Raw genomic sequence first — 26,426 nt, forward strand, 5'->3', positions numbered from 1 at the left:
CCTAGGACAGACAATGTGTTACGAGGGATCACAGAACTGGTGGTGTTGGGATGCAAAAATGTGTTGTGTGTATTTTTCTTTTAAATTAAAACCAAGTTTTATTAGTTGTGGAATGGTTTGGTTTTGAACAAAATTAACATTGCCTGCTGCTTGGGTGTTTTTTTTGTTATTTGGTCACACGTTTTAACAACTTTGAAAGTCTGCAGTAGTGGAAGTATAATCATGGGTGTTCAGTTTTTTGTATTTTTTTTCTGTTCAAAGGGAAGCTTTGCAAGAATGTGCTTATTTTCTGCCTAAATCATTTGCTGCTTATGATTTAAATGAGTTTATAGATCAGTGCTTTTTACTTTGAAGTAAAAGTCCTCTTCAAAAGATGGAGCTGTTCTTGGAAGGTGGATTTGTAAAAAGCCGTTTGTCTCCAGAAGGCTCTTTTTATTGTTCAGAACATAATCCTGTCCTCTAAATATTTAATCTATTAGTCAGAATGTTTTGTGCACAGTAGGATTGAATTCCTGGATTTGTAGGGACTGTTGTCGAACTTGAAGATGATGGTTGATTCAGTTCTTGCTGAAATACAAGTAGAGGTCTGCTGTTGAAATCAACTGATCCAGGATTTGAAGAACTCTCCAGGAATTCAGTCCACACAGTCATTTTACATTTAAACTTGCTATTCTGTTGGAGCGATTTACTTGTGGGTATGTCATGATGTGACAACGCTGAAACCTTGACAAAAGGTAACAAGAAGGAACAGTTTCCATTCAACTGCTCTTAAGTGTTGGGGAAGAGAGCTGAAGAGCTAAGTGAAGACTTGTGAATTTTTATTCTAAGCTTTAGTACCTTCTGCTACAAGATAATTAATGGGCCTGTAATGAAGCAGAAGGAATTGTCTGAAATGGGTAAGCAGTCAATAACATTTGGCAGCTGCCTGGTTAGTCCTCATAAGAAGTCCTTCGGTTGTCATCTCTTGACAGTAAATAGCAAGAGAAAAAGCTGTGAAGCTTAGACACTACAAATCTCTGTGCTATATCTGCTGGTAGAGTATTGTGCTGGAAGTCATCACATCACTTTCAGGTGTTAATTCTGGTAGAAGGACTAAGTGTAGTTTGTTTTGAGAATGGAATAAAATTAAAATACACTGATGGGTGCTCTTTTTTTTTTTTTACTTGAGCTTAATTTGAAGGCAGCCTTAATTTCCAAGTCAAACTTTACTGATTTTATTTTATGCTGCTGTGAATTGGTCAAAAAAATTCATTATTTTTGTCTTTGGTTCCTCATTATACTAAAATAGCAATTTCTAGCGTGGCATTTGTCAGTGCAGCTTATTATAGTTATTGACTGGAAGTTTACTTGCTTTCATCAAATAGCTGACCTTCACTGGATTTGGTGCCCTTGGAACACCTTTCCTCAGTATATAGTCTGTATCATATGGAACACCTTTCCTCAGTATATAATCTGTATCATATGGTGTATGATATGAGTTGTGACTTTACTGTATATCTCTTCATGTAGCCATGTATTAGAGTAAGAGTTGGATCAGTGAAGAACTAAAGGTACATTTGATTAGGGCAGCTCACTTTTTGGGGTGACTTTAGCAAATATTACAGGAAGAAGTATACTTCTATCCAGAAAAATATGTGCATTTTAAACAGTCCATCTTTCTTAATTCCCCTAATGAATAATAGAGAATGAATTGGCTGTTTCCAAACAATAAGCTTTGGCTTTTAAAATATTTTCCTTTGCATATTTTAGGAGAACTTTTCAAATGCATCTGAATAATTGTTTATGTGGACTTTTTTTTTTCCAAATTGTTTGCTTCTGCACTTTTTTTTTGGACACATCTTTGGACTTCTGCCTGGATTCTGCTTTGCACAGAGCTTTGAATCACAGAACATTTTGCCTGAATCATCTCAGAAGGGAAGTAGTGATCTCAATTGTTGCCCAAATGTAAGAAAAATAAAAGCCAAGTGGACTCAGGGATTTCCACTTTGGAAATCCACTTTTGGGGGGGAGGTGGGTGACAGGGCATGAAAGAGAAATCAAGCAGCCCTGCTGGCTCTGTAAATGCATATAAATGTTGATTGAAGAAGGCTCTTGGAAGTCTCAGAGCATTACTTGGAGCAGCCCTGGATCAGATCAGCCTTGGTTTGTCTTACTGAGGTTTGAAAACCTTTTAGGATGTCTCTCCAGCTGTCTCTCTGGGTAGCCTGACCCAGTGCTGCTACTGTAATACTGAAATATTATTCCTAGTATCCAGTTGATGCATTTTGTACCCTTTGCTTTATTATCTGCTGCTTCTGTGAACAGCCTGGCTCTGTCGTCTTTGTAACTAACCTTCAGATAGTTCAAGTTTGCTATTAAATTGCTTCCTGAGTTCAGCAGGGTGAGCAAACCCTTGTTCTTCACATTCTCTTACTCTAGAGACCCTCTCCAGTTTCTTTTCCTGCTGTTTACTTCACTTAGTATTTTCAGAAATTACACTGAATTTGTACTTTAATCATGTTTAAATGAGAGTAAAGGGAGTATAAAGCATTGTTTATTATTTTTGTTGGTTTTCTTAGTCCTTGTTGTCAGTGAGCTGAAGCATATCTGAGAAAAGTGTCTTTTTGTTGGTTCTCCTTGCTGAAGTTACTGACATCAGAGGCATATCAGAGATAGTGTGGGTTGTTTCTTTTTTATTCAGGAATAAGAAACAAATACTGGATTATCTGTTTCTCTAGGTAACTTTCTCAGAATCTAGTAAAAGATTATTTTTCTCAGATCCTTTTCTTTCCGGATGTTTCAGGGGCCTTAATTAATTCAACTGCTCTTTCAAAAAATGAAATCATTGTGAATCCAGAAATGATACGTCCAGTGCAGTAGTTGCAAATAGGAAATGTCTTTTAGCTTGTTGTTCATTCTTTTAACTGAATTATTTTAGTTGCAAACAGAACAAGAAATATTTCTAGTAACAAAAAGACTCTTCGTTTATTTGGATAGATATATATTCTCATATTTCTAGTATTTTAAAGAATTCTGTTACTGCTTACAGGAGCCATCTGGGATGCTTATAATCTTGTTGAATTATGGAATGCACATACAAATGTATCTGTTCTCCAGTTACAGATAGTTTAAATTTGAATGTGAAAACAGCATTAAATGTTTATTGCAACTAGTAGAAACACTTAACAACTTTTCAGATACATCCCAGTATCCTAATTATCTGATGGTGCTTATTTTTATAAAAGCTGTATGCTGCCTTTGTGCTGATGCAAAGGTACTTACTCCACTAACGTTCCCTTTAAAGATTTTGAGGAATATTTATTGATAGAATGGATTACATAGTGGGTTTTTTTGCAGATGGTTTTGGAAGGTGAATGATACTACTGTTTGTGAATCACTTAGCTTAGTGTTTTCAAGAATGTCTTACTTCTTTGGTTTCCATCCAGAAAGCCAAATTCTGAATTGTGTGACCAGTGAAATTTATTGGGTTTTTAAATCTTCCCTTAATGGGCAATATGAATCCTCAAATACGTACTTTTCGGTGATATATTTCTTTGTTCCTAGGTTGAAAATGAGGTTCATCCTTTGATTTTGATTTGACTCTTTGGTCATGCCGTTATTAAACTTACATGTGGGCAATGCAAAAATAAACTCTCTTCTTGCTTTTTTAACCAGAATGGTGTGGAACCTGCTGGTTTCTGAATAAAATGCTCGAAGGCATTGTGGAGCCCAAATTTGAGCAATTTGGAGAAAGCTCAAAATAATTTAGTCATTTCAATACTRGTTCAAATTGATTATAAAATCAATTTGGAAACAGAGGTTACTACTGAGGTGCTTAAAAGTCTTTTCCTTTTACTGCTTTTGAAGGGGCATATTCAAGTTGGCTCTTTCTGTAGTGGATAACTGTGATGTCCATAATCTAAAATTTGCAGGTGGGATAAAGCTCAATAATGTTCAATAATAATAATGATAATGTTAGAGTAGTGATAAAGTCCATTTGATTTTATTGTTGTATACTCACATAAGGCTACATAGCATGTTCTTCCTCTCTCAACTCTTTCTTTCTTCATGACTTATATGTAAGATATGTAGTTTCATTTCTGAAGTATTTTGCTCTTAAACTAAAGGTCATGTGAGAATCCCCAGGAATCGGCTGTTTCCCAAGAATGTGACTCCTGAAAGATGGTCTGTTGTAACATACTGCTTCTGCAGCCATGATGTGCTGCATGTCAGAGTAAATTAGAGCACAACTTACTCATTCTCCTGCTACATCACAGGAGTTGGGATTTTGAATACCCTTTACTCCTTAGTCTTCAGACCTCATTAATAGTTTTGGACCGTATGTGAAGTTCTAGGTCACTGGCCCTTTCCCCGTTAGTGTTAATGGAGCCCTTTTTAAGTCTACTGGAATGTGATGAATGAAGTTTTACTTCCCTTTTTGGGAACTCCTAATTTTTGCCAGTTGTACAATTACTTCAAGCTTCTGCATTGCTTTAAGGAGTAAAAGAGTATCACTAATTTATTTACTATGAATAATTAGAATTTACAACACAAAGAAATGACATTTAAGCCTTAGCCTTTGAGGAAACTGATTATCATGTATATGAAGATTCCCTAGAAGATGGGAACTGAATGCTGAGAAGGCTTGTTTTAATGAGACTGGTGTAAGTTTCTTTTTTTGTGTTAAGGCCTGTCTTTATTCTGATGCCCTACTCATAAGCTGAACAGAAAAGTGAGATTTGAGTGAACAGCTAAGAAATTATTTTAAGCAAGCATGTCTCAAATAATATTAAAAAAAATCAGGATTTGAATTTCAATTTGTGATGTACAATTCTAGTCCTTAATGTAAAATTGTCTTTTCAAATGTCAGTTTAAAAGTAGCAGCTTAAACTTCAACTGTTGTAGATTTTACAAAGTTGCATTCCATAGTAGTTTTGAGAAGTACAAACAGGTTTAACTTGGTGTAGAAACTATATTGCAATCAGTATTTTGTGCTTCCCCAAAATCTCCTCACGTTATCTTATTAAAATGGTCTTTGCATGTTGATGTTTGTGGTTTTCCAAGGAAAAAGATCAAGAGGAGTGAGAATGTTCTGTTTTTGTGTGTGTGTGTGTGTGTGTGTGTGTGTGTGTGTGTGTGTGTGTGTGTGATTGTATCCAAGTTACTATCCATAACCCAGGTTTTGTTCTGTGGCTAACTAATTTAAATCCTCCTAGGAATGCACAATATCCTTGCCAAAGAGTTTCACCAAGCAGTTGAATGCCATGTTTCAAAATAGGCATTCCTTACAAATACTTCTGTGAAAATTTTGTCTTTAAGAATAGACTGTAGGAACGCATGTGCTTTGTGGCAAATTGAGGTAAATGTTTAGTCTGTGCTGTTGAATAATTAAAATCTCAGCTTGGGTAGCTTTGCCAGGAGTGTTGCTCACTGGAGGGTGGCATATGAAGAAAACCACAAATTAAAGCACTGTAGGACTGTAATAAATAAAGCAAACCATTGGACTGATTAAAAAGAAAAACAAAAAATTGCAGTTCTTGTCTATTTTTTTAAGGGTTTATAAATAAGTCATGTACCAAAGCCAGCGGAGTCTGATAAATGCTCAGTGTTTCTGACACTTGGCGTCACACACAGATAAACATGTCAACCAGTAGTTTTCAAAATCTTTCCTGTGCAAGTGTACAGCAGAATCTCTTACTGAGAACTGTGACCGCTGTAGATTGGATTGCACATGTCCTGCTTTCAGTAGAACCTGCATTTATCTGCCAGGGAAGATCCCCAAGGGATCAGCTGCTTTAGACTTGGGTTTATGGTCAATTGTTGTGATGGTGTTCGTGGTGGGTTTTGTGCCTCTTGCTTGCCTATCTCACTTAAGGTAGAGTTACTAATAGTGGCTGTGCTGTTAGCCCACTACATTACAAAATAAGGGAGTTGTTTTAAACAGTAGGATTGGATACTTTAAATGAACCTTTTCAGTTCCAAGCCTGGCCATAGCCAAGTGCAACATTTCATTTGGAGAACTCATCTGACTTAAATGTGCAATTTTTTTCTTTAAAACAATTATTCAGTTATAATGTAAATCATGTTATCATGTCTTTCTGGTTAGATTGCTGTTACTAAGCTACATTGATGAGCCCATGCCATTAGGACTATATGTTGATGWAATCTTTCTGTTTTCTGCCCAGTGGAAACAAGTGTAAGTATTCATGTCAGAAGAGGTTTTTCTAGGGAGTTGGTTCATCTCCAGTAAGGATAAACATTTGAAAATGATCATGTCCAGAAAATTTGCTCTCAAAGCAGTTGTCCAAAGTAGTCTCTGGTAATACTGATTTCTGAGAATCCTTGGAATACTGAAGAAGTTTTCACAGAATTTGAGTATAAAATTATCATTATAATTACAAAATCAGTTTTGGGTACATAAATCTAGATCAATAGATGTTAGCTAGGTTGGAGTCAGTTCCAAATAAGTCTGTTTTGTTTCATTTTCAGTCAGTGTAATTAGCAGATAATTTTTTCCTAGTGTTTTAACTAAAACCATCACAGAAGTCTATTGTAGTTGTCTTGTAAATAGCTTGTGTTAGCAGGAAGGGAGAGATTGTAAGAAATGTAGTAATTTTGATTAAACTAACAGGGAAAGTAGATGTGCATTACAGTTTCTTCAGTAGGTGTGATAGACTAATAGTAATTGAAGTTAATACTGTGGTGCAGTCAGTTCGGTAAGGTCAGGAGGGAGAAGTGTAATTTAGGAACTGATATTCTGTGCTTAAAAAAAAAAGAGCCTGTAATTGAAGTGATATAAGAGCAGTTGTACTCATTCAGGGGAAGCACTCCAAACGTCCCAACATCCTTTCTTGGAAGGAATGAGTGGGAATGTGCTTGAAAGCAAAGCAGGAGTGGAACAACTTTTTAATTTCTTCTCTTTTTTTTGACTGTTACCTTCTCAGATTTTAACTGTATTCTGCTTAGGGGAGTTCTTGATAATTACCTGTGCCTTCTGATGAAGAGCCAGGGTGCTGCAGTCACTTATGTCTGAGAGCAGAATTGCCCTGCTTGTTTTTCCCAGTTAGCTGTTCAGCTGGAGGTGGTTTCTGTGGGATGTATTCATGAAGATTGATGGGGATAAATATGTCCTTGGTGTGGTTTGTTATCCTTACTTGTTTCTGTTGCCACTGCAGCTCTTCCCACAAAGAGGTTACTGTTAAAAACTCCTAGAAAATAAGGAAGACTTGAAGAACAATCTAGTTTGTCATTTTGTCCCAACAGGATTCTTGCACCTGTGTTATTCCTGACATTTATCTTCCAGTGTATTTTAAAATCTCCAGTGATAAAGATWGCTTTTCTAGGCAAGTTCCTCTATGCCCCTTTTTTTGGATGTGGCTTTTTGTATATTGTTGGGTTTTTTTCTGTAATGTTTGTTCTGTAATGTAATTTTTGCAACTAAATCATACTAAGTTGAATGAGATGCGTAAGTRAATCAGTCTGCACCCTATTTGTAAGATGTGCTTTTGTTGTCGCTAACCCACTTCGTTGTTTATAATGTGAACTGTGATTTTGGGAGAAATCCTTTCTTACAACATTTTGTGTCAGTAGTGAATGACTGTGAAAGCCTTTGTGGGTGTTTGATATGAGAATACGTAGACCTGTGTCTTGCTTTCATCTCCATATTTTAGAAAGTCTTCAATCACAAATCATAAATTGAAAAGGAGCTACAGAAAGAGTCAGAGCCTTTCATTATCCCAACTCCATTTAATAAGATTCTACAGTTTGTAGAAATAAAGGTAGCCAGAAAAAATCCTAGGCCACACTTACATTCCAGGCATAAACTATTATAGCTAAATTATCAATACCTTCTTTTTATTTTTACAACCTATGTCATAAGTACAGTTTAAAAAAAAAACATAGAAGTGTGTATATGTACAAAGCTCTACTTATTTTAACAAAAAAAAAGGAGTTCCCTGTTAAAAAATGTGGGAAATTTTGCTTAAAGCAGAAAGAGAAGAATACTAAAACTCTAGTAGCATAGGGCGTAGTGCAGTAGCTGTGTTATGATCCTTTGTGGTCTTGTTTTTAATGGATAATTTTTCCTAAAATGGCTTGCATGTGTTAGCAGAGGAAATACTAATGTGAGGAATGCTATATATACCAGGTATACATATTTTAATCTGTTTTTGTATATCTGTGCCAAGAGAGGGGGTAATTTATTACAAATTTCACATGGAGTTAGGCCATGTCCTTGTGCTGTCACTTTTGTTTGTGCACCTGTTGTAATAGGGCAAGTGGCAGATCTGAAGATTAGCATTTTTGGGATTTACTGGATTCATTTGCTGTGGGATCAGTTCCTGTACAGGTAAACAAACATTGTGCCAAGACAGAAGGATGGGCAGTGCGGACCTCAGGATGAAGAGAAGATGAGGTTGGGCTGTTTGACCAGTCTGTAGATATTTCTGACTTCATCCTGTTTGTGGTGGACAAGGCAGGTTAAGCCCAGCTTGTTCTTGTCTGTCCATTCTGCTCATTTATATTTGTGTTGCAGTTTTCTTTCAGTTGCAGTGACCCTGCTGCGTGGAGCCAAGCTGCAAGAAGGAGCATGTCAATCCAGTCTTTGACTCCTGATGGGCTTTTTACCTAAGGAATGATATAACACAGGGCTGTGCCGTGATGTGGCATGGCAGTGAAAATTGCAGTGGTTGGTTGGATGAGCTCTGCAGTTCTGTAGTAGTCCTCCTTTTTCAACTTAGAGTAATAGCAGCTGTGCAGGTTACAAGGGGAAAGCTGTTCTGTAGCACAGAAGATACAGCCTCCAGATTCGAGAAGTCACCTTGGCCTTGTGTCAGAGCTCTGAAGTCTGAATCAGTAGTTTGTTTCCCTTTAAAAATAGATGGTGTTCCCTTTAAAAATAGTGTCTGTTATCAGAGACACTATTTATATTATTTATTTATTTATACCCCCAAATAGTTAATGATGTTAGGATGTGCTTTTAGATGAGATGCTGTTGAACCCCTATTTCTATGGTTCGAATTACTGAGATTTTAATTTTGTGAGCATTTAACCTTTTCCATGTCCAGACTKCTTTAGATCCCTGCTTTTACCTGACTTGCCTATGCTGGACCTGGCACCATTTGATCCTGTAGTTAGCTAGACCAAGGTGTACAAATACTGTTCACTTTATATAAAGGTATCTTTCTGTTGGAAAATTACCCTGATAGGATTTACCAGTGTCAGGGGAGGGAATGCAGAGGAGTGGTAGATGCCCTTGGGCAGGAGCAGGAAAGCATGAGAGTTGGAATATGGCTGTATGGACACCTGCTGATTTAAGCTGTTGTGGAACCTCAGCCCTAGTCCATTATGTGGTTAAATTTCTTAGGAATCTTGGGGGAGGGAGAAGTCTTGTTTTCTTGGCTGGAAAAAGAAATTGCAGGAGGACATGAAAATAAAAAATGGGAAGTAGAAATAAAATCAAAGCAATGCTGAGTTATTTCAGTGTTGAAATAAAGTTTGGCTCAACTTTAGGGTGAAGGTTCAGTTCTGATTGTACCTAGAGTAGTTTTCTTTCTTTAAATTGTCTAGTGCCCTTACACAGTTAGTCATTGATACGCAAAGAAACTTGGTGTTTCCACTTTATTTTAATACTGTTTATGAGACTTTGGGATTCCTTGCTTTTCCAGATCTACAGACATGAATCATGTGGCAGGGAAGGGGAAGAATTTTAAATGTTTACTGAACAGAAAGCTTCATACACAGACTTCTGCTAATTTTTGTTTTGTTTAGTGCAGGTGCTAAAAGGTTAATAGTTACCCTATCACATCTATTGTATCAAGAGATTCTTTTCTAACCTAAAGCAATGTTAATTTCCATTTAAGGAAGAATGTCTGCAGGAGCCAGTGGTATTTACTAACTGCGCCTGTAAAAACATTCCTTTTCACCCTCAGATGCTCACTCAGCCTTCTGTTTTCCAAGCGACATTATTACAGGCTTCAGCTTGTAGTCTGAGAAATTAAAAGCATGTTTTAATAACGTGAACAGCAGAATCCTCATTCCTGACTCCTCCTTGGATACTTCACTTGGTTTCCTCCAGTTTGGACTGGACTATAAGTGTAGCAATGGGTGGCAAATTTGTTATTCTTGTGTGTGTGTGTGTCCTCCTGTTAACAACATATGGATCCCTACTGTAGCATTGATTTGTATTTGAAAGGGGCTTTTTTTTTGCCAGTAAGATTCTTTAAATCAAAAGAAAAATGTCTGGTTTTAACTACCATTTGGCTGTGGTAGGTAATTATATGAGATGAATTGACTGGAATCCCATTTTTAGTGTTGTCAACTCATATGACTTTGTCTCCGTGTCCTCTTTGGTTGCAGTGACAGGATGTCCGGGTGCGCACAGCAATGGCTCAGGGCCTGCTCCATGGTAACAGAGTGAATGCTTCTACCCTGTGGTACCTACAGGATGCATATAATTGTTTACCTTTCTTTCACTGAGGAATGGTAAAGCTTGAATTACCTTGTGTTTACTCTAGAGAAAACAGAGTAATTCTAGTTTATTCTAGAGAAAAAAAATGCATATCAACAGTTACCATGGCAAACATGATGCATGTTAGTTTTGAATCAGTCTTAACCTTAAACTCAAACTTTCATTATGCTCAGCAGAAGTGTGGGGGAAGGGGTGTAGCCCTTCTGTTCTGTGCCTCAGCAAGGGAGACCCTTGTCAGTACCTTGGGTCTGGAGCACAGAGCAAATTCATGTCACCTGGTAGCGAAGTCTCCCAGTTACTGGAAATGGGCAGATTTCTGAGTATTTCAGAAGAGAGGACTTTACCCAGTATTCCTGTTTTGCAGCTGAGAAATGCGTGTTGCAGTTGGTGTTACGAATCAAGATAATGAATGCTTTATAAGCRGAAATCTCAATAATTCGCTTGAGCTGTCTGGTCTAAAAAGGTAGATGGGGTGACATACAAATAATTGATTGCTGAAGACCTGTCCAAGACTTACACTATATTGTATGCAAGTAACTCTATAGCTAAAAAACTCCCAAAACTTTACCAGTCACTTCACAATTAAAACAGTAACAGGAAATTGCCTTGTCTGTATAAACTCTATCTGCTCTTGTGAATAAAAGCCTTTATTTATTCAGTATTTTCCCTACTATATTTGTTCATGCTCTGATCTGGTTCGATTTCCTGTAGAAATAGCATTGCTCTTTCATGCAATGAGTTAGAGTAGTGTAAGGTTCTGGTGAGTGCAGTTGTTTTGAACCATGTGACATGACACATTGCTCCCATTATGATCCTGTGCTATGATTGCCTCACACCTGGATGGATTTTTGTGTTTCGTGTCTATGCATGTTGTTCTCTGTTCTGAGGTCACCATATTTAAATGCTACTTTTGTGCTAAGGTTCTTGAACTTGTGTACTGGTACTCCTCTGTGGACTTAATGTGCACATGAAATAACTCTTTGGTACTGAAGTCTTGTTTATCTGCATATTGCCACCTAAAGTCCTAATTTTTCTTACCTACTGGAAGGTCTGTCTTAGACCTGGTAATCAATACGAAAATTGTTGGGTGCGTGCTTCACGGGAAATGAGGCAGCCCACTCTCACAGTGACAGAAAGATCACAAAAAGTAAGTACCTTGCATAGATTTGCTTCTCAGACTGATTGAAACAGATGAGTCCTTTGCTTGCTTATTTTTGCTGCTGTAATATCTGTTTACTTGAGTAGCTCCCTCTCACCAGGCATCAGCTACATGTTCTTCTTTCTGTGAGCCTTTCCCACAGCACTTTCTGTCTCCCACGCTTTTTGCTCCTCACTCCTAAGTCAATACCATAGTTCCCTTAGTTCCTCACATTGCTTTTGAATGGGAAGAGTCAAACACCTGCTGAGCTGGCTCAGGGCTTTATACAGCACTGATTGCTTAGGTGGAAGGGTAACTGCCTGTTTTGTCTAGTCCTTGAATTGCTGTGGCAACTAATCTGCATATTTCACTTTTAGCAAACTTGAATTAACCCCCTCATGCTTTCACTGCTTTTATATCTTTGAGATTTTATGATTAAATATTAATTACTGTCTGGAACATAACACACAGCCCTCAGCAGTAGTGACTTCAGTAGGATGTGAGTACAAAAGAACTGTGATTTCTGAGCTGACTTTCCATAGGAAGCAAGGGTACAARTGGAGGGAACAGAAGACTCTTAGGCTGTTAGCATGCGAGATTGGACTGGATTGGACTGGACTGGATTTCCATCAAGATCCTTGGATATTCATATATTAAAAAAATGTTGGCATTGCCCCTGAGAAAGAGGACTTCCCTGCAAATACAGTGCTAAAGAGTGATTTTGGAAATCTAGGTTGGGAAACAGCTTTGCAGAATTGTCACTAGGATTAGTTTATAAGGTGTTCTACCAGAGAAATAGTTACAATGTTGATTGCAGCAACAACTTTAACATTTCTCTTAGGAGGCTTCAGTACCACAGATGCACTTTGTCTGCATGCACAGTTTCAGTCAGTGCTGTCTATTCCTGACAACAGTGCTGAACCCATCAAAAGTGTTTATTTGGTGTATTGGAAGTCAAATTCAAACTTTTTTTTTCATCCAGATAAGTGCCTATCCTGTTTGAAGTGCTTTTTTACTTCTCCCTTTTTGCCCCATGACTGAATGTAGAGTCCATCTCGGTCTGGTTAGAACACTTACTTCTGTTAGGGCTCAAAAGAAGTATCTGGGAGAGTAGAAAATCTGATTGCTATTTGTATAATTTTTCTGTAGATTCAGAAGATCTCACTCCTTAAAGAGAAGTGTAGTATAACTCTCAGAAAAGCATTGTGCTGAAGTTTTCTTACTCTCTTCGGGGTTGGTTTGGAGTCTATTGTCCTGGCTTGCCCGTGCTGAGTTGGTTTTCATCAGCCTTTTTGCCTTTGTTTAGTTTGACCAATCCCACACCCACTGTATGTAAACACTAAAGGAGATTCAGTGACTAGAATAAGAAAAATGACAACTAGCCCATTAGGTAAGAGAGCAGAATCCTATGAAGGTGCTGCATTAAAAAAATAATTAAATGCAACTTGATATTCAGACAGTGTAAATGGGTACAAACTACATTCTTCAGGGGATGGGATAGTTAGAAATACAGTTCCACTGATTAACCTGTTTGGTCTCCTTTTAGAACATTCTTCAAGTGCTGATCTCATCTTTATTTCTCTTCAGAAGCACCACAGATATGCTAGGGAAGAAAACATYCTTCTGTGTTACATGGTCTCATTAAAAGGAATAATTCTGTTTTGAAAATAGTGTGCTAATCATCTGCGAGATATTTTTCTCTCCCTGTTTCTGTGGCTTTGAAGAGAAGGGTGCTCATTCTGTACGGTCTAAGTAACAATAATCTCTCTTTTGGAGCATTGTTTCTGTGTTGTCAAGTTTTGTCAGAAATACATGGCAGTGCAAGTCAAAATTATGGTGTTTACAGACATTTTTACTCCATTATCTGTTGAGTGGCTTTTATTCAGCCATTGTTTACATGCCCTCTAATACCACCATCTCCTAGAATCTTACCTAATACAGGAGCAAGTTTAATAGGAAAAACAGTGTAGGCAGGCATCAAGTGTGTAAACTATCACTTGTTTTCTATACATCCAGGACAAATACTCTTTTCTTCCTTAGCAGTCTGTGATCTTTGTTTCCTAACATCTGTGACATGGTGCAAACTGAAAAATGTTTCTTCTGTGAACAGTGCAAATATTTCAGAGAGATCTCTCTTTTCCCCCCTGGCTGAACCAGGAAAACTTTGTTTTACTTTTCTTCTGCTCAGCCCCTGGTTTGTCATCTTTGTTTCAGATGAGATGCATCATTTCAGAATGTTAATTAGGAGGTTAATGAGACTTATTTGGTGACTGACTCCCCTTCTCTGTGCGTGTGATTTTTGGGAACATTTCTGTAACTTTCAGATTCATATGGTCAGTGTTATTAGTAATTTCTGTGTACAGAATGTAGTCTTTATTAACTCTGTACTAGAAGTCAGCCTTCAGCAGAGAAGGGAAAAGACATGTTGTTAGTAGCAAAATAGAATTAAAGAGCAGTGTGCGAAATTTGCATGAGGAGTAGGATGTTTAATTTCACTCTTTTAGCACATAGAGATGTCCTAAGTAAGAACCCTATAGTTCTGGAAGCCCGGTAGCTTGGAATTCCCTGTGGATCATATCAACACCATTAGGAGGGTTTGGCTGCTTTTTACTTAGACCCTTTATTTGATGTAGATTTGCATTTTCTTTTTAAGAGCATGGAATTGGTACTTCTGGTTTAATCATTATTATATTCAAATAAGAATATCCCCATGGACAGGTGTAAGATGTCATTGTATAAGGCTCCTCAGTCAGTGTTGCTGCTTTGTACTTCTGTTCTGAGGTGTTGGTGAGTCAGAAGGGCTCAATAATGCTAGCCATAAGTTCAGCGTTAAATAGTTTGGTGCTTAATTCTGATAGCTTGCCAATCCATAATTTTTATTGTGCCTTTCTCTTTTATAAAAAGATTTCAGTAATGCTAGATAGCTTGTCTTTTGCAAGACAAGTTTTCTTGTATTCCTGGAATTTTACTCTGTGACTTTAACATTGCAGACTAAGTAGTTAAATTAAGCGTATCTACCAATCATTCTTGACAAGCCTTGTGGTAAAGGATTTTTAGGCGATTAGTTTAAGTTAAACATTTGACTTTGGAACTCATTCTTGTGGTATGTTTGAAAACACTGGTGACCAAACAGTGTATTTTGATGAATAACAAACTGCAAACATTGCTGCTTTTTGTTATTATAATGAGGGATAATTGACATTCTGGTGTCGATGGAGTTGATGTTTTACATAAAGCTTTAAAAGAATTCAAAATACTTTGTTATTTTGCTCTTAATACAGACAAATACATTGGATTTTTTTTTCCAGAAACATTTCTAAGAGGATTTTAAGACTTTAAATTGTATTTGTTCTGGAATATAATTGAGTGTACAAAGTGGGCACTTACAAATTCTTATTATGGGTGAGAAAAGGGGAGAGTTCAAAAAAATATAAATGTGACTTACAAGGAGTGCTGTGAATTCTGTTGAGCGAGATGTGCCTTTCACTGATCTCTAATGATGCTAGTCTCTTTAGATTGCTTTGTTGGCAGCATGGTCAAGGATGAGCGAATCTTATGGCTGCAGTCAGCTGTGCTCGGGCCCACCTGCTGGGCACTGACCCATTGCTGTTGTCGGGTCTCTTTTGATCTCAGATGCCAAAGATTCGTGCCTTTACTCTTCTTCAATGTTAAAAATCCATGCTTGTGATTATACTAATTGTGGATATTGAACTGCTCCAGTAGAGACTTAGACTTTCACAAGTGCACAAAAATCAAGCATATAATGTGTTGGAGTTCAGGATCTTTTTCTGGACTTCCTTAATGTGAGGATTGAAGTCTTAAAAAAATAAAATCTTTTACTGTGTAATCCATAAAACTTTGTAGGTTTTAGATAGTTCCTAGGAATAGCATGAGCTCTTTTCACCTCTGTGGGAACAGTTTTCAACTTGTAAAAAAAAACCCACTTCAGAACGTGAAATGTGGTGAAAGGCTTGCATAGTGAAAAAGATGCAATTTTTCCAATTATACTGTCATTCTGATAAAAGATTTTATTACTCTAATCCTGTTTTACTTAAATATTTTGGGTGCTGTCTGGACATTGTAAAAAAAGTGCAGTATATAATTAAACATTCGTTAAATAATAATATTAATAATTCATATACAAATATTAAAATTAGTGTTTCAGAGTGGAAAAGTTATATAATGTTAAACCGTAGATGTTTGGGATTTTTGTTTGGTTTTGATGGGTGTTTTGGGAGGTGGATGACAGAAGGTTTGATAGTATGCAAAGGGGCAGGAAGATGGTATTCAGTTTGTACCAAAGTTGTGCATAGTAAAGCAAGGAAGCATTTAGTTTTCAGTGCTGCAGCAATAAGAGTGATGATAGAGAAATTATGTGTGAAATAGTTGTCTTTTATTTGCAGTAAATTTTCCAGGTTTTTCTGAATGCTCAGCCAGGGGAAAGATAATTTTGAATCTCAAAAAGTATGTTGCAGTAGTTAATTGTCTAGGTAAGTTTTTTCCAGAGTTAAAAGCAATTCTTATATCTTGTCTTATATTTATACCATGGAAGCTTTTAGAAAATATTTACATTTAATAGAAACCCTTGTGGTTTTATGTGTTGAGATGAAGTTGTGATAGTGCACTTAGAACTTTATCTAAGCATGGGAAATATCCTTGTGGTAAAATTGATGTTTTAAAAATTGCCTTTTTTAACTGGTTGTAGTTGTTTTGAGGAAATTGGAAGAAGCCTAGATTTGTTTCCTCTCCTTGATTACTACCATGGTTAAGCTAAAAAAGCCCATCAAAATAACTGATGGTGCTTGTGATACAGAGTTTCTTTTTATTGCCCAATATGAAGCTGAACATGAGGTTTTACTGAGAGTACATCTCTGCTTGCACATCTTGCTGTACTGGTTAAATATGATATTATTGCAAGTGCTCATCATTTTCAAAAAGCTGATGTAGCACAACCATTCCTGGAGTTCTGTGAAATAAATAGTATGAATGGGCTTGTATCTGGTCCAGGCAAAATCAATTGAGCTAATTAAAACTGCTGAAACGAACCTGATTGACCTTTCATGAAATGAACTGGGCCACTCTTACTTATGTGCTCAGCCAGCAGAACTCCAAGGCAGAAGCAGGTTGGTGCAGGAAGGGGGTTGTGAATGGGCACATTTTGATTCAGCACAATTTCTTGTGGTGAGAGCAGCTTGTGCGTGCTCATAAACTGATCATCTGCACATAGGAATACTGCTTCTTTCCAGGAAAAAGAGTCCCTCCCCAACTTTTGCTTGTTCTTAGCAATGCACAAATATTTATAGGAAGCAAACCAGTGAATCATTAGAATGCTCTTTGTACAATGTCTCTTTAAATTGGAGGCTGGTGGTGAGCTGGAATGTGGGGATATCTTTGTGGCTTTTTCTTTCATCAGTCTAATTTTTTTTAAAGCATCTTATTCTGCTTGTATTTTCCATACTAGAGATTTACAAAAAATGTTTATACTACAGCTTCAAACATTTACTGAAATGCTAGAAAACCTAAAGAATTTCTGTGGATTCCTTATATTAAGATCAGATGTGGGAATGTCACATTGAATATCTGCTGTACAAAACTCATATGATTTCAATGGAAAATAAGAATCTGAAATGGTAAGTACCTAGCAGCAAAATAAAAAAGCAGAAAAAAAGGGAACAGACAGAGAGAATTTTATAAAGGGTCAGAATTACACCTTGGTGGTTACAAGTCCATTTCTCTGCTGTGCTAAGAGAGAAAGTAATTGCTGCACTTACATACTTTTCAATGATGTGAAACTGTATTTTACAGCAAGTGCAGTACTTGAGAGAGCCTGCAACATGAGCAACACAGTAATGCAGTTTACTGAAATGTCTTGGGAGGTGAGGCAGTTTTAGCTGCAGGGCAGTTTGTAAAAACTTAGTTTTTAAAGTGTGTAACAACACTTTAGACATTTCTATTTTTTCAATAATAACAGTGTATTAACTGAAATGTGGTTTTATTGATTATTATTACTCTAAAAGTTAGCTTTGAACATAAATAGCAATAATACTAGCAATCAATAACTGAAGATGAAGTGCATAAGTAGGATATTTTCAATAAGAAAGCTTATTTTATCATGAGTCAAAACAAATGGATTTCCTTATTAAGGCTAGTGGTTATTGAAGCAGAACTTAATAAATTAGTAAAATGCAGTAAAAGGTTTAAATTATGTAGTCGTTACCATGTTGGCTTGTGCTCAGCCTGCATTTTGTAAACATTGTGTAAATTGGTGTGTCTACAAGTTTGGAAGTGGAACATAAACTTTGTGCTTGGGAAACCACAGAAAGCCTCCTACAGTGACTGGGAATCTGCTTTAGGGCACAAAGGCACTGGCAGCCCTAGCCAAATATGCCATGTCACCTGGAAAGGTTTTGAGAAGCATGTATCTGAAAGAGAGAACTTGTGGAGAAAGGTGCACTTGTCTTCTTAGTCACTACTAGGACTTTTTTCCTACAATATGATATTTGAGTTTCATTTTTTTCATTAAAGAGTGTTGTTCCTTGAAAATGAAGAGTTGTTGTGAGGTGTGTAGAGATTAYTAGTCTCTTCTGTCTTGAGTCAGATTCTCTTGGCTTTTCTAGAGGCTGCTTTCCCAAACTAATTTCAAACAAACTCTTTCCTTTGTGTTTATCTGGGATCTCCATTCTCTGTCATGACAGCTTGGAAACCAGAAGAACAATCTGAAAGTTTTCCTGTTTCAGTAACACAGTATCATTCTTCCTCTGCATTACATTAGTTATAATTTGTATGATACCTTCAGTGAGACTTGCCATTCTTTCTGATCAAGACTGGCTTTCTAAGAGCTGAAGATCATTCCATTTCTTGTTGCAGTGTGGTTTGATTATTTCTTATTGTGTCATTTCATAAAGGATTAATACAATAATGGTGTAAGTTAGGACCTAAGTTTATGTTATCAAAATTTTTAATTTTTACAGTTTATAAAAGGTTGAGGATTTAAAGATAATTTCCTAGAATGTGTCATGACAGTGTTTCTTAAAGGCTTTGCTTTAAATGGATGCAAAAGAATTAATATTTGTAATGATTTTATTAGAAAAGACTCATTGAAAGTGTTTTTGAATGTGTAATGATTCAGACATAATAATTTTCTAAGGATGCCTTTCCTAGTGATAGGAGCAGGTTTGCATCAGTTGCATTGAAAGGTTGGTTAGAAGTAGACTGGTGAAATTGCATTAGTGTTGCTGTCATGAGCGCTGCTGTGGAGAGTTTAAATGGCTTTTGTTCAAGTTCACTTGTGGAAGCCTAGCCCTCTCTTGTTTGTCAGTTTTTCTAGCACTTGTATCACTGTAGTGTTTGCTTTGGAGGAGCTGGAGTTACTTTTTGATATACTGGAGCTATTTTCAGCTAGCAAATAACATTGGTTTTATTTTTCAACATTCTGTATTCCAGCATTCTCATTATATGCTTTTGACTAGTTTTGTGTCCTTTGGATAAGATGATGACAGAGACTGTCCATATCTGAGCTTCAGAATAGTGAGGATGTTTGCTTTTTGTGCATTAGAAATTTCAACTGAAATAATTTGACATTCATCTTTGTTTTCTCCTAGTCCTGTTCTGTTTCTCAAGGTACTCTAATCTAGAAGCTTTTTCTGATGTCTTAAACTGATTAGTTCCACCTGTTTCTGTAACAAGGTTTCACAGACCTATTGTTCTAATGTGGAGTGTGGGCAAACAGCTTATGATATTATGGTCAGATTTTTTTTATTATYATTTTTAGCTTTGTCTGCTTTAAGTTGGTCTTCTAACCATAAGTTTGTGTACATTAAATTAATAAACTCACCTAGACATAGCTGATATAGCCCAAAGCTAATTGAGTCATCATATTTCTACCCTGGCCTTAAAGTGGCTTTGAGCTAGAACAGAAGCAGTAATGCTGATTATTCATTTTTTTTATTTACTTGCCTGCTTGCTTTTCCTGTGTTGTCCTACAGCAGTCAGCGCTTTAGAAACGTAATCATTTCAAAGCAAGTATTTCAGCAAATCTAGTATGAAGCATTTTGTTGAAAAGTTACAATGTTATATATGAGTGTTAACTGTTAGTAATTAAGGACTGTCCAAGTAATTTAAAAATTACTGATTTTCAGTGGTAAATTTTCAAAGACAAAATGAAAACCAAGGAGAGCAAAATTAAGATGGATGCTTGAGACTGACACTTTAACCTCAGCAGATGCCCACTGTGTCAGAAAAGATCAGCTGTTGAGTGAAGAGTACAATTAGTTGGTTTTTTTTTTTGGTTTTTTTTTTTTTTCTGGACTTCCTCAAAATCTTTTATGTGTAAATGTAAGAAAATTTTATATGGCAAACAGGGTTGTAGAATTATTCAAATGGAAGGAACCGGTATAGTCTGAGCTCCTGATCACAGCAGGATTAACACTGAACTCGCACATCATTGTCTAAACCTTTGTCAAATTGAAACTTGTTTAGATTATTTCTTACTTTTGTGGTAAAGAAAAAGCAGTTATTTGGAAAGAAAAGCATTTAAACATTTAATTAAACTTCTCTGAAATATGAAATGAACATTTGAAAATACTAGCTGATGCATAAATTTTGTGAAAAATGGGACGCATCTGAAATAACTCACGAAGACTATAACTGATCAGTGAGTGTTCTTTGTTTTAGAGCCTTGATGAGTACGAAGATGATGAAGCAGGGCAGAAAGAACGAAAGAAAGAGGATGCTATTACCCAACAGAATACGATACAAAATGAGAGTTCCAGTGCAGATACCTCTGGCTCATACTTACTCCAGGTGAGATCTTAACATTGTTCATTTTGGTATTTTACTCAGATTTAAAAATCATACTGACATCTTCCTTGTATTTCTTAACAATAGATTATACTCTACATGAAAAAACGCTAAAGTTCACACATTACTGGAAAYGGAGTGTGAGGTTCCAGTCCTTAAACTTAACACTACTGAGACAAAGATTCTGACAACCAAATCTTCTTTTTCTTTAGAGGCATTGAAGGTGACAGTTTTGATGTTCATCATAGAACTTACTCTTTAGTGAGGGGAAGAGAAACTGGGAGATTCAAGTCAAAAATACTGACAGGTTTAGAATATTCAGTTATTTGGAGATAGACTTTAAAGTCAGGTCATGTTTTCCTTGTTTATTTTGTCCATTGACATCTAATTACTGATTCCGAGATTGAAACCAACATATAAATTCATGGGGAAAACACCCCTTGGCTCTGTGAAACCATTTCTCCCTTTTTATTGCTCTCCAGTCACCTGACTACACTTCTTCCTGCGGTCCCCTCCCACTGCCCTAAAAACATGACCTATTCTGGCCATGATACCTCTCCTTCGTGCTATACTACCTGTGGCAAATGTTCTGTCTCTTTTCCTGAGTGCCCTAAGTCTCTTTATCCAGTCTTGTTTCTCCTTCTTACCTCACAGCATGTACAAGCTGAGGCCATCCAGCTCTGCCTGTTGACTCCAACAGAGGCAACATCACATGCACAGGGAGAAGAACATGCAAACAAACCAAGCACATGGTTGGTTTGTTTTCAAAGCACCCCTAACTAGAGGGGGCTGGGTTTGATGGATCTGGATGTACTTTCCTTCTAAAATTTTCCCCAGTCTTTCATATGCTTATGGATGCTTTTAACAATGAGAAGAGCGCATAGTAGAAAAATCTACAGCTTAATGACCTGGAATGTCAAGATCATTATCCTTTTGTTAAAGTTGAATCTGTAATTTTCCATTTGTTTTTGTATGAGTTCAGCAAGATGTCCCAGTGGAAGACATGGGGAGCAACTACTTCCTTTGTATGTGACTGAGATGTCAATTCTCTGAGTSCTGCAGAGAGAGGCTGCTTCTCTTGGATGACTGTTCCATGGGCTAAAGAATTCTATTTTACTTGGTTGTTCCTCATGCAGGCATTGCTCAGTTATGTTCTGTACTTTCCAGTTTGACTCTATTTTGTTTACTACCTGGAAACAGAACCAATGAAACATTCAGTACAGCATGCAGTCATAGAATGGTTTAGTGGTGAGGTTTGTTCTCTCTTTCTTTCCTAAGAATTCCTCATATCTGTCTGCCTCCTGAGCACTGAATTTGCTGTTTATGTCATGTATGCCTAATCTAACTTAACATTTTGGAGTCATCTGTGAGTGAGAATAACAAGCTCAGAGGCCAATGCCTGTGTAAATTTAGAAACCTTTACCTTTTGCTTCTCTTATATACACTCTGCTTATGTACATTAAGTTTAATCTCCTGTTTCACCTCCCAGCTGCTCCCAGTAAAGGAGTCCTGCGTGTTTTTGCAGTTGATCTGTATCTTTTCTGTTCTGAGTAGCATCTGTGGACATCTCCCCAAATGCATTGAAAAGCACAGGTTCCAGCATAGGTTCCTGTAACCCTGTTCTGGTTATTCATTCCCCTGTGAAAGCTGACCACTGGGGTCCACCATTATTTCTTGCCTTTTCACCAGTGCTTTGGTTACAGAAGGACGTTTGCTTTTGTTTTAAGAGGAGATTAATTTCTTTAAGAGACTTTGGGGAGTGTCTTTGAAATGCACTATGCAGTCAATCTTAATTTCTGTCCCGGACATGTTTTTATAACTTGATCAAGCTGTATTAGATTAGTGAAGTGCAACTGTTCTAAAAATGCCCTGGTGACTCTTCCACATGGTATCATATTTACTCACTTATTCCCTAATTGTTCTAGACTTACTAGCAAAACTTTATCCAGTTTAAATATTGAATTTATTAAGCTATAGTTCTCTGTTTGTTTTAGAATCTTCTTGAGGATGATATTTCTGTTTCCCTGTGGTATTAGGGCAGTTTTAAATGAGAAGTTACATTTGATCTCACGTAGTTTAGCTGTTACATTTTTTGGTAACATCAGTAGTTTCTTCAGAGCTCAAGGAGTAAATAACTGCCTCATTCTGACAGGTAACGTTTTAAAATTTATTTGATTAATTGCTTTTCACACTCCAACAGTGCTTCTGCTGGGAATAGACCCTTCTCCTGATGGAGTGTTCTAATACGACACCCTTACCATTCTTTTCCCTGGTGAACACCAACAAAGATATTTCTGCAAACCAACTGTCCCCTCTGAGTATGCTTTATATAACTGGATCTGTTGGCTTTGCAGATTTGTCAGGATTCATCATTCTGAAAAGTTTCTCTGCTTTTTTCCAAGTTGTTTGTTAGACTATTTCTTAGAGTGTTCATTCTGTTTTCACCTCTTCAGCAGATACTCCAAAAGTTGTCATTTTTAGTTTCCCCTGCTAGTATTGTTGTATAATGCTTTGGCTGCATTCCCATGCCCTTGTTTTTTCATCCCTATTTTCTATTCTTCTTGACCAGCAGTCTCAGTTTTTATTTACCGGACTGTCTGTGTTGATTGTATCCTGCCTGTTTCCAAGTTTGTCACCTCTGTATTCCAAGGCACTACTTCTTTGTTGACAGGGCACAGCAGGAGTGTCCTGTTACTGATAATACTGAAGGGAGTCTCAGGCCTTGCATCTGACAAAGGCCCAGGATGGCACATGTACAGAACAGATGGAACCTTAGGAACTTGTAGCTACTAAGACTTAATCAGTTTGTTACTCGCTCTGTCAACTCACTTTTTATTAGAAGACTTGGAACTTGCCCAATCTGAACAGAATTTGACAGCAGTGTTATTTCAGCTTTGATGACTTAGCTTCCTTTTGATTCGACCCTGGGTAAGACTAAGACTCTTTTTTAAAAGTACAGCTTACATTGTAGATGTAAGAATTCAATTTAAGCTGCCATTGACCAATATATATTTTAGTTCTATGTACCAAGCAGAATAGATAAATTTCTGTAGTTACAGCTGTTTTCCTCCACTTGTCYATTCTTATTATCATGTTATGAAATACGTGAATACATAAGCCTTGTGAGTATGGTAAACAAGGTGGTATTGACTTCATATTTGATGGGGAAATACGTTGCTGAATAAGGTTTTCTTTCCAGTCCTTAATCTGAATTTTCAGTTCCATTTTAATATTGTCAAAGGTTGCTGTTCTCATTTTCTTTGGCAAAATGTACGTTCTTTGAAAACTGTCTGAATTTGAAGTTCTTGATGCAAAGCATAGACATTCCAGGTTTGTTTAAGAATAGAGCTAAAAATATAGCAGACTTGAGTGTTTTCCCTGAAGCACAGCTACTTGGCTGAAATCACCTTCTGAATTATTTTATATGGGCAATATGGAAGATGGTAGGTCTGGCAGTGTTTAAAGCACTGAGAAACTATTACAATCAAACCTGTTATTTAACTTTAGCAAAAGATAGTGTGGACAGCCRCACCTCACCACGTGAAACAACATTAAATCCACTCCCAGACACAAGTATTATGTCTGACTCTGACTTTCTTGCTTGATTTTCCTCCTATTTTTAATGCTGCACTTCAGTTGTTCTAATCTTGTGAGTTACTGTGCTGTGGACTACTCCAGTAATGTGTGTGGGGATGCAAACTGAGAGTGAGAGTTCATATACCAGTAACTGGTACTTAGAACTCTTAAAATGAGCTAAAAATCTGCAATGCTAAGGACAAGCATGGTTAAAGCTACTACTTAAAAGTTGCTAAAGTTTCTGCTTTAACTAGAAGTCTTCAGAGTCTGGTAATTATAGAAATCTAGCTCTTGTTTAGCAGAGATGGCAAATTTGAAAATAGTGCAAAACTATTTGATGACAATGTTTTTTTGCAGGTGGTAGAAGTGATATGTTCAAAGTAGCAAATGTCTCTTAATTGAAAATGACATTAGTATTTTTGTGCTATAAGGAAAGCTGGAAAAAACAATTGCTTTAACAATGATTTATTTTTAAGTCTTTTAGAAGACTTGCTGACTTCCAGAATGTGGAAAAAATGTTACTACTAGCTAACACTCAATAAAACACTGCCAAAACCACTATATGCAAGGGCTTTGTATCAAAGCATTCAGGTTTGCTGATACTATGGTCATGTGCCTCTTTGAATTTGGTTGTTTGTGCATCTGGTCTCTTAAAATATTCCCCAAATATGTGCCCTTTTTCATGTAGTCCTGTTGCAGTAGGGTTAACATAACCTCTTTGGCATTACGAAAGTGATATCTGAGCATGGTAGCATGTTGTGATGTCTGTATGTCACTTTATGGTATTCTTAGAAAATTGGGAGAACAAACTAGGAAGCTGAGAAGATTAATTCAAAGATAATATGAAGCTTGACGGTGGGAGACTCATGTAGGTCCTCCATGTGTTAAAATCTTCAAATTACAATTTGCTGTTTTTCTGGCAGCTATGCTATAATAATACACAAGTATCATTCTCAGTACCTTGGAAAGAGTTTGAAATCCTTTGCTTTATGTTATATTTGATTCTTTTCTGCTTGTGTTTTATTTCAAATGTTGCAGTGTCTGTGATTTCTAGTTGTGCTGTGCACTGAATGACTACATTGCAAAAAATGTATCAGCTGTGAATAATTGACATTTACAATATAGGAGTTGAGTAAATATGTATTGTAAAAAGCATTAAGAGACAAAAAGGTATTAGAGATCTTCAAAATTATTTTTGCCACTGGCTATGAGGTTGGGGTTTATTGTGTTCTAGATACGTGTTTTTCTCCTCGCTGAGGACAAAATGGGTCTTGCTAGATGAGCTGAATCCTTTCCTCTCTCTGGAGAACTTGAACCAAGCATGTCAGGATGATTTTAGGTACTACCATAACATGGTAATAGAAATCAGTTAGACTGAGACATACTGATTTTTGTGCCTGTTGGCATGGAAAGAGGAAATTTTGAGCCACATAGATAATGAAGTACAACCTTTGTGAAATAACACTCTGAATCCTTCAAGTGAAAGGTAATGATTTATAAATACTAGAATGATTTGGAGTACCTTACTGTAGAAAGGGAATTATGGTCTTTATTATTGTCACACAGAGGCAACATTTGTCCACTGTATTTCTTAATTCCATATTAAGAAATTGAAGATTGTAACTATTACAGTTACCCATATCTTTTGTGTCTGCACTGATTGCCAAAGGTCTCTCTGCAGTCATCTGGTAGAAACTTGCTTTGGTATTTCTAGTGTTGGTATGAAACTGGTAGGGGAATTTTGCCTCTCAGGCATTATGAATCCTGGGACCCCAGTATGAGACAGGACTCACTCTTTTTTTTTAAGCTCTGACCACTGTTTTGCTGTATCTAATTCTATATTATGTATTGCTGCAAAGCCCAGGGCCTCATTCAAGACCTTTGCACTTTGTTTGGAAATTGCAATCATTTTGTTCCAACCATTAATTTGTTTTGTATATACAATTGTAATGCAATTACAATTGCAGTCTCCCTGTATTGCTCTTAGAATGTACATGAACAAGAAATTGAAGAAATTAAGATGTTGAATCTTACAAAATTATTTTATACAAGATACAGCTTTGTGAGAGACATTTTAGACAGACATCAACACTGAATTGCAGTCACCAACACAGAATGGATTTGCTAGGCAAAAGATGTCAATTCATTTGTAGCACTTAACCTTGTTAGACTGTAAGTTGTATTATATTCTTGCAGTAAGTACAAATTATTTGCATTAGCAGGCAGACTAAAGCTTGATCCTAGTGCTGAATTCCTGTGGAGCTGTTAATCCAAGACAATAAAAGGCAAAGCTGCCCTAGTTTTCAGCTCACAGCACTGACTTACGTACACAATGGTATTGCCGTGTCTTGGATTGCTCTCCCTCCTCTCTGTAGCAGCAATGCAGGTTTTTGTTCTTTCCAGGAGATTAGCTTTTGATAGATGCTTGGATAATCATTCAATTTAGTATAGAAATTACCCAGTACC

The 26,426-nt window shown here is 36.8% G+C and overlaps 1 protein-coding gene across 4 annotated transcripts in view; it reads left to right on the plus strand.

Annotated features, from left to right (window-relative positions):
- Positions 1–26,426, plus strand: part of PAWR (pro-apoptotic WT1 regulator) — a 67,684-nt gene that overhangs the window by 15,214 nt on the left and 26,044 nt on the right. Inside the window, exon 2 of one of the 4 annotated variants that reach the window (XM_057377400.1) lies at positions 20,259–20,387. The exons of the other annotated variants lie outside the window; for them this stretch is intronic. Within the exon in view, the coding sequence (XP_057233383.1) occupies positions 20,259–20,387 (129 nt within the window). The remainder of the gene's footprint in view (positions 1–20,258; positions 20,388–26,426) is intronic. 4 annotated transcript variants of the gene reach the window in all.

Source organism: Malurus melanocephalus, unplaced genomic scaffold (assembly GCF_030028575.1).
Source record: "Malurus melanocephalus ecotype Western Australia unplaced genomic scaffold, MMel_1.1 scaffold_311, whole genome shotgun sequence".
Classification (NCBI taxonomy): domain Eukaryota; kingdom Metazoa; phylum Chordata; class Aves; order Passeriformes; family Maluridae; genus Malurus; species Malurus melanocephalus.